Source organism: Babylonia areolata, chromosome 16 (genome assembly GCF_041734735.1).
Source record: "Babylonia areolata isolate BAREFJ2019XMU chromosome 16, ASM4173473v1, whole genome shotgun sequence".
Taxonomy (NCBI): Eukaryota; Metazoa; Mollusca; class Gastropoda; order Neogastropoda; family Buccinidae; genus Babylonia; species Babylonia areolata.
Genome location: NC_134891.1, coordinates 8,356,332 through 8,364,941, shown reverse-complemented (window position 1 = coordinate 8,364,941; position 8,610 = coordinate 8,356,332). Strand labels below are relative to the sequence as shown.

The 8,610-nt window shown below is 45.6% G+C and overlaps 2 protein-coding genes across 2 annotated transcripts; both read left to right on the top strand.

The window, feature by feature from the left end:
- The first annotated feature begins 39 nt into the window (after positions 1–39).
- Positions 40–609, top strand: LOC143290845 (histone H1.2-like). The gene has a single exon (XM_076600384.1). It carries the CDS (start codon positions 40–42, stop codon positions 607–609), a length of 570 nt encoding a protein of 189 aa, XP_076456499.1.
- A 4,117-nt stretch (positions 610–4,726) lies between these two features.
- LOC143290844 (histone H1.2-like) lies at positions 4,727–5,284 on the top strand. Its single transcript, XM_076600383.1, has one exon. It carries the CDS (start codon positions 4,727–4,729, stop codon positions 5,282–5,284), a length of 558 nt encoding a protein of 185 aa, XP_076456498.1.
- Positions 5,285–8,610: the final 3,326 nt, after the last annotated feature.

Genomic DNA, 8,610 nt, shown 5'->3' with positions numbered 1-8,610 from the left:
CTCCTTGTTACAGTACCTGCTACACTTCAATCCAGCATCATGTCTGACGCGGCTCCTGCTCCTGCTAAGAAGGTCGCCAAGCCCAGGAAGCCTGCCAAGCCAGCAGAGCACCCCAAGTACAACGTCATGATCGCCGCTGCCGTCACAGCCCTGAAGGAGCGTGGTGGTTCCTCCCGCCAGGCCATCCTCAAGTACATCATGGCCAACTACAAGGTGGGCAGCGAGGTGACCAAGATCAACGCTCGTCTGAAAACTTCCCTGAAGGCTGGAGTGAAGGCTGGCACCCTCAAGCAGGCCAAGGGCACTGGAGCTTCTGGCTCTTTCCGTCTGGGAGAGAAAAAGGTGGCTGCCAAACCCAAGAAGGTGAAGAAGCCCAAGGCTGCCGCTAAGAAGCCCGCAGCCAAGAAGGCCAAGTCCCCCGCCAAGAAAACTGCAGCCAAGAAGCCCGCTGCCAAGAAAACCGCTGCCAAGAAGCCCAAGTCTCCAGCCAAAAAGGCAGCCAAGTCTCCAGCCAAAAAGGCGGCCAAACCCAAGAAGGCAGCCAAGTCTCCAGCCAAGAAGGCAGCCAAGCCCAAGAAGCCAGCTGCCAAGAAGCCCGCCAAGAAGTGAACGGCCATGCCCGGTCCTTCTCCTTCATCCCCGTTTCTTTTCTCTCTCTCTGTCTCTCTCCATAGGCCCTCCCCTGGGCCATACGTCTTCCCAAGTGGGTTGGACATCTCGTTGCACAAAGTTGATTACTTGTCTCTCTGTTGTCATTGTTCCATGTTTTCTGTTCCACTATATAGTTTTCATTGCTCAGTGTTTTGAGTTAAATGCGACTGGGTCATTGGCTTTGATCAGAACACCCCACAGCTTAAGTACATGGCACTAGCTCGCGCATAACAAATACACACACACACACACACACAATGGGTAGCGCTGTACTGTGCGGATGTACTCTCTCCATGGGAAGCAGCCCGAATTTCATACAGAAAGGGATTTTCTGACAAAAGTAATAATACAAAACAATAGAATACAATACATGCACACGCACACACATGCGCACATGACCATGCATAAACATTATCCACACACACATACATGCACATCAGACACACACACTCACACACCGTGGGTAGCGCTGTACTGTGCGGATGTACTCTCTCCAGGGGAAGCAGCCCGAATTTCATACAGAAAGGATTTTGTAATAAAAAAAAAAAAGTAATAATGCAAAACAATGGAACACAATACATGCGCACATGACCATACATAAACATTATCTACACACACATACATGCACATTAGACACACACACACACACACTAACTGTGTTTTGAGTAAATGTGACTGGGTAAATGGCTTTGATCAGAACACTCCACAGCTTAAGTACATGGCACTAGCTCGCGCATAACAAATACACACACACACACACACACACACACAATGGGTAGCGCTGTACTGTGCGGATGTACTCTCTCCAGGGGAAGCAGCCTGAATTTCATACAGAAAGGGATTTTGTGACAAAAGTAATAATACAAAACAATGGAATACAATACATGCGCACATGACCATGCATAAACATTATCCACACACACATACATGTACATCAGACACACACACTCACACACACACACACACACACACGCACACACACACACACACACGCACACACACACACCCTGATATTAACCGTCTCTAGCTTTCTGTTTCTGTCACACACACACACACACACACACACACACACACGCGCGCGCGCGCGCGCGCACGCGCACACACACACACACACACACACACTGGCACTAAAGTCTATGCCTCTATCTTTAGAACTCTCACATACAGACACGTGTTCGAGCACACGTCCTCACTGACACATGATGAGATGCCTCTTATTCGTGACTGGGTCATTGGCTTTGTTCAGAACACCCCACAGCTAAAGTACATCAGCAGGCACCAGCTCGCGCACTGTAATAAATACACTTATTACGTGGCGCACGCGCGCGCACACCACACACACAGACACACACGCACGCGTGCGCATACACACACACACTGACACTAAGTTTATATCTCTCTCTTTCTCTCTCTCTCACATACAGACACGTTCCAGCACACGCCTTAACTGACACATGATGAGATGCCTTTTATTCGTGAACAGCAGCCGGAAACACATTACTCAACCAAATGAACAAAACATGTGCAATTATCCTGTTGAATGAAGACATTAATTAATTCTATGGAAGTGACTGCTTCAGCCCGTTTCTTCCGAGCTGTGTATTGACATCAAGTGTCCTTTGTCTAAATTTTTATTAACTTTAATTCTCTGCCAATTATCTGTAATACCGGACGTTCAGATACTTTAGAGGCTGAAATACGTTTTCAAATATGAAAAAAAAACCCAAAAAACCGAGCTTTACACACACACACACACACACACACACACACACACACACACACACACACACACACACAGAGGTGTTTTCAAGCGATTTGTTCTCCATGTGTGCAAGCCTTTTTTCTCCCTGTTTTTGTTCTTTGTGCTTCAGTATGTCTTCTCCATTGGTGTTTCCCCCCCTATCTATACCTGTCACAAATGTGTCTGTATGTTTTATGAAGATGGGCATCAGTGTGATCTTACACAGCTATGTGCTATGAAAGAGCCGTTATATAAGGGTTTTTAATTACATGATTAGGTAATCATGTTGTGTGTGTCACAGTGTGTGTGTGTGTGTGTGTGTGTGTGTGTGTGTGTGTGTGTGTGTGTGTGTGTGAGAGAGAGAGAGAGAGAGAGAGAGAGAGAAAGAGAGTGTGTGTGTGCATGCGTACGTCAGTGTGTGCATGTGTGTGTGTGTGTGTGTGCGCGCGCGCATGGGCTGTGGGGTGGAAGAGTGATAGAGAGAAAGAGCGAAGAGAGAGACTGAGGTATTTGTTCAAAACCACAGCCGCTCGTGAGGTGCGTGTTTGTGTGTGTTAGAGAGAGAGAGAGAGAGAGAGAGAGAGAGAGAGAGAGAGAGAGAGAGAGAGAGAGAGAGAATCAATGCGTGAATGGTCCATCCATCGAGCTCAATATTCGAGCTCCTATTCAGCTCAGTGGGTCCATCTGAAGTGCATCTAAGGGAGGCTGTCGAAAAATTCCCTCTGATTTTGTCACTAACTTGGTTTGCTCCCTTAGTTGAAAAAGTTGAAACTCGACGTCCTCGGCCTACAAAACACATGTAGGTATGCCTTAAGATATCACACACACACACGCACACACACACACACACACACACAAACATACAAACATACATCACATTCACACTGACACTACCACAATGAAGTCTGTCAGTTTGATGCTCGCCTGGTGAGGCCGAAAATCCGCCATCTTTGATCAGGCACGTCTACATTCCGTGACAACTTTGATACAGTTCTGCTGTATCTCACAATCCTTTCCAACATAAATAAGAAAAAAACATGCTACATATACACACATTTTTAAAGCAAATACAGACACGTTTCTCTATAAACAACAGTCAGTCAGTCAGTTTACACTGTGACCCCTCTGACCGAAACCGTCAGCAGTCGAACGACCGCCTTTTCGTTTGAAATTGTACCGGGATGGAGGAGTCAAATTATTATACTCCGTACAGGATCTGATCCCATCCTGGATTATATGATATATGCTGTTGGTTATGAATGTGTGTGTATGTTTGTGCTTCTTGAACCGTACGTCTGTGTGTATTTTGATATGAATGCTGAATGGAATGACACGTCACCACAGATTCTGTTGTGTGTCGGCGATTTGAGGGAAAAGCAAACCATTGTTTCTGCTACCATTCCTGAATACAGTGCTCCCAAACCCATTCATTCTCAGACATTATTGTATTCTACGTGTGTTTTGTTCATAGATGGTTTATGCTAATATCGTGAAACGGGTGTGCTGAAATAAAAATTGTAGGGCTGTGCGGCAGGAAAGAACGACGCCATTGTCAGTCGTTCGAAGTCTGCGTCGAAAACACCACAAAGAAAATGTCCAAAAAGAGACCTAAAACCTTCACACACTGACTAAAAATCTACCAATATTGTTTCCTAAAGACTGGAAAAACATCATGATTCAATAAAAAGGTATGATTTGTCCTAGATATAGACGCAAATGTGAATTGAAAAATTTACTAAGCACAAAGAGGGACTGGGACAATGGCCAACCAGCTCCAATTTGTGTTTTGTGTAGGTCAGAAAACTGCTTCAAACTGCCCTCACACAGCGGTCAAAGGCAAACAACTTATAAAAATCAATAGAAGACAGTCACAGGAATTTGTTCATCACATCTAGGGACAGACTGAAGCAAAATCCAGGGTGAAATTAATAATTTTGTTGAACGAACTCGTTTCAGTTGGTCCCAAACATCAGCTTTATTTACGATTTTCTTTTCACCAGAAGCATATTACGCTTTACTGCAATCATCAAAAGAAAGCTTATCTTTTGCCAGTTCCAGTGATATGCATTATGTGTGTGTCCTGGGTGTTGTTAATCAATGAGAAGTCATGAAACAAACTTCAACAAACACAAACTGGCGCTGTCGAGGCCTGACGAGGGCCGATTTGCTTGCCGCGGCGCGCTGCTGTCATTGCAGTTCGTGTGGCCAGTATAAATGCGGAAACGGCAGCAGCGTTAGCTTCATTCGCTTTATCGACTTGCCAGAGGAAAGATCTCAGCGATCTCCAGCGACTTTCTCCTTGTTACAGTACCTGCTACACTTCAATCCAGCATCATGTCTGACGCGGCTCCTGCTCCTGCTAAGAAGGTCGCCAAGCCCAGGAAGCCTGCCAAGCCAGCAGAGCACCCCAAGTACAACGTCATGATCGCCGCTGCCGTCACAGCCCTGAAGGAGCGTGGTGGTTCCTCCCGCCAGGCCATCCTCAAGTACATCATGGCCAACTACAAGGTGGGCAGCGAGGTGACCAAGATCAACGCTCGTCTGAAAACTTCCCTGAAGGCTGGAGTGAAGGCTGGCACCCTCAAGCAGGCCAAGGGCACTGGAGCTTCTGGCTCTTTCCGTCTGGGAGAGAAAAAGGTGGCTGCCAAACCCAAGAAGGTGAAGAAGCCCAAGGCTGCCGCTAAGAAGCCCGCAGCCAAGAAGGCCAAGTCCCCCGCCAAGAAAACTGCAGCCAAGAAGCCCGCTGCCAAGAAAACCGCTGCCAAGAAGCCCAAGTCTCCAGCCAAAAAGGCAGCCAAGTCTCCTGCCAAAAAGGCGGCCAAACCCAAGAAGGCAGCCAAGAAGGCAGCCAAGCCCAAGAAGCCAGCTGCCAAGAAGCCCGCCAAGAAGTGAACGGCCATGCCCGGTCCTTCTCCTTCATCCCCGTTTCTTTTCTCTCTCTCTGTCTCTCTCCATAGGCCCTCCCCTGGGCCATACGTCTTCCCAAGTGGGTTGGACATCTCGTTGCGCAAAGTTGATTACTTGTCTCTCTGTTGTCATTGTTCCATGTTTTCTGTTCCACAATTATAGTTTTCATTGCTCAGTGTTTTGAGTTAAATGCGACTGGGTCATTGGCTTTGATCAGAACACCCCACAGCTTAAGTACATGGCACTAGCTCGCGCATAACAAATACACACACACACACATACACATCGTGGGTAGCGCTATACTGTGCGGATCTACTCTCTCCATGGGAAGCAGCCCGAATTTCATACAGAAAGGGATTTTGTGACAAAATTAATAATACAAAACAATACAATACAATACATGCGCACATGACATGCATAAACATTATCCACACACACATACGTGCACATCAGACACACACACACACACACACACACACACACACACACACACACACACACACACACACACCGTGGGTAGCGCTGTACTGTGCGGATGTACTCTCTCCAGGGGAAGCAGCCCGAATTTCATACAGAAAGGGATTTTGTAATAAAAAAAAGTAATAATGCAAAACAATGGAACACAATACATGCGCACATCACCATGCATAAACATTATCTACACACACATACATGCACATCAAACACACACAGACACTGACACACACACACACACACACACACACACACACTCACACACACACACACACACTGATATTAACCGTCTCTAGCTTTCTGTTTCTGTCACACACACACACACACAGACACACACACACACACACACACACACGCACGCACACACACACACACTGGCACTAAAGTCTATGCCTCTATCTTTAGAACTCTCACATACAGACACGCGTTCGAGCACACGTCCTCACTGACACATGGTGAGATGCCTCTTATTCGTGACTGGGTCATTGGCTTTGTTCAGAACACCCCACAGCTTAAGTACATCAGCAGGCACCTGCTCGCGCACTGTAATAAATACACTTAGTACGTGGCGCACGCGCGCGTACACCACACACACAGACACACACGCACGCGCGCGCGCACACACACACACACTGACACTAAGTTTATATCTCTATCTTTCTCTCTCTCTCTCACATACAGACACGTTCCAGCACACGCCTTAACTGACACATGATGAGATGCCTTTTATTCGTGTACAGCAGCCGGAAACACATTACTCAACCAAATGAACAAAACATGTGCAATTATCCTGTTGAATGAAGACATTAATTAATTCTATGGAAGTGACTGCTTCAGCCCGTATCTTCCGAGCTGTGTATTGACATCAAGTGTGCTTTGTCTAAATTTTTATTAACTTTAATTCTCTGCCAATTATCTGTAATACCGGACGTTCAGACACTTTACAGGCTGAAATACGTTTTCAAATATGAAAAAAAGAAAAACAAAAAAAACCGAGCTTTACACACACACACACACACACACTCACAGACACACACACACACACAGAGGTGTTTTCAAGCGATTTGTTCTCCATGTGTGCAAGCGTTTTTTCTCCCTGTTTTTGTTCTTTGTGCTTCAGTATGTCTTCTCCATTGGTGTTTCCCCCCCTATCTATACCTGTCACAAATGTGTCTGTGTGTTTTATGAAGATGGGCATCAGTGTGATCTTACACAGCTATGTGCTATGAAGGAGCTGTTATGTAAGGGTTTTTAATTAAATGATTAGGTAATCATGTTGTGTGTGTCACAGTGTGTGTGTGTGTGTGTGTGTGTGTGAGAGAGAGAGAGAGAAAGAGAGAGTGTGTGTGTGTGTGCATGTGTGTGTGTGTGTGCGCGCGCGCATGGGCTGTGGGGTGGAAGAGTGATAGAGAGAAAGAGCGAAGAGAGAGACTGAGGTATTTGTTCAAAACCACAGCCGCTCGTGAGGTGCGTGTTTGTGTGTGTTAGAGAGAGAGAGAGAGAGAGAGAGAGAGAGAGAGAGAGAGAGAGAGAGAGAGAGAGAGAGAATCAATGCGTGAATGATCCATCCATCGAGCTCAATATTCGAGCTCCTATTCAGCTCAGTGGGTCCATCTGAAGTGCATGTAAGGGAGGCTGTCGAAAAAATCCCTCTGATTTTGTCACTAACTTGGTTTGCTCCCTTAGTTGAAAAAGTTGAAACTCGACGTCCTCGGCCTCCAAAACACATGTAGGTATGCCTTAAGATATCACACACACACACTCACACACACACACACACACACACACACACACACACACACACACACACACACACACATCACATTCACACTGACACTACCACAATGAAGTCTGTCAGTTTGATGCTCGCCTGGTGAGGCCGAAAATCCGCCATCTTTGATCAGGCACGTCTACATTCCTTGACAACTTTGATACAGTTCTGCTGTATCTCATAATCCTTTCCAACATAAATAAGAAAAAAACATGCTACATATACACACATTTTTAATGCAAATACAGACACGTTTCTCTATAAACAACAGTCAGTCAGTCAGTTTACACTGTGACCCCTCTGACCGAAACCGTCAGCAGTCGAACGACCGCCTTTTCGTTTGAAATTGTACCGGGATGGAGGAGTCAAATTATTATACTCCGTACAGGATCTGATCCCATCCTGGATTATATGATATATGCTGTTGGTTATGAATGTGTGTGTATGTTTGTGCTTCTTGAACCGTACGTCTGTGTGTATTTTGATATGAATGCTGAATGGAATGACACGTCACCACAGAGGCTGTTGTGTGTCGGCGATTTGAGGGAAAAGCAAACCATTGTTTCTGCTACCATTCCTGAATACAGTGCTCCCAAACCCATTCATTCTCAGACATTATTGTATTCTACGTGTGTTTCGTTCATAGATGGTTTATGCTAATATCGTGAAACGGGTGTGCTGAAATAAAAATTGTAGGGCTGTGCGGCAGGAAAGAACGACGCCATTGTCAGTCGTTCGAAGTCCGCGTCGAAAACACCACAAAGAAAATGTCCAAAAAGAGACCTAAAACCTTCACACACTGACTAAAAATCTACCAATATTGTTTCCTAAAGACTGGAAAAACATCATGATTCAATAAAAAGGTACGATTTGTCCTAGATATAGACGCAAATGTGAATTGAAAAATTTACTAAGCACAAAGAGGGACTGGGACAATGGCCAACCAGCTCCAATTTGTGTTTTGTGTAGGTCAGAAAACTGCTTCAAACTGCCCTCACACAGCGGTCAAAGGCAAACAACTTATAAAAATCAATAGAAGACAGTCACAGGAATTTGTTCATCACGT

Bases quoted from the DNA above. Each gene is read 5' to 3' on its own strand.
- LOC143290844 (XM_076600383.1), top strand. From the start codon at position 4,727: ATGTCTGACGCGGCTCCTGCTCCTGCTAAGAAGGTCGCCAAGCCCAGG.
- LOC143290845 (XM_076600384.1), top strand. From the start codon at position 40: ATGTCTGACGCGGCTCCTGCTCCTGCTAAGAAGGTCGCCAAGCCCAGG.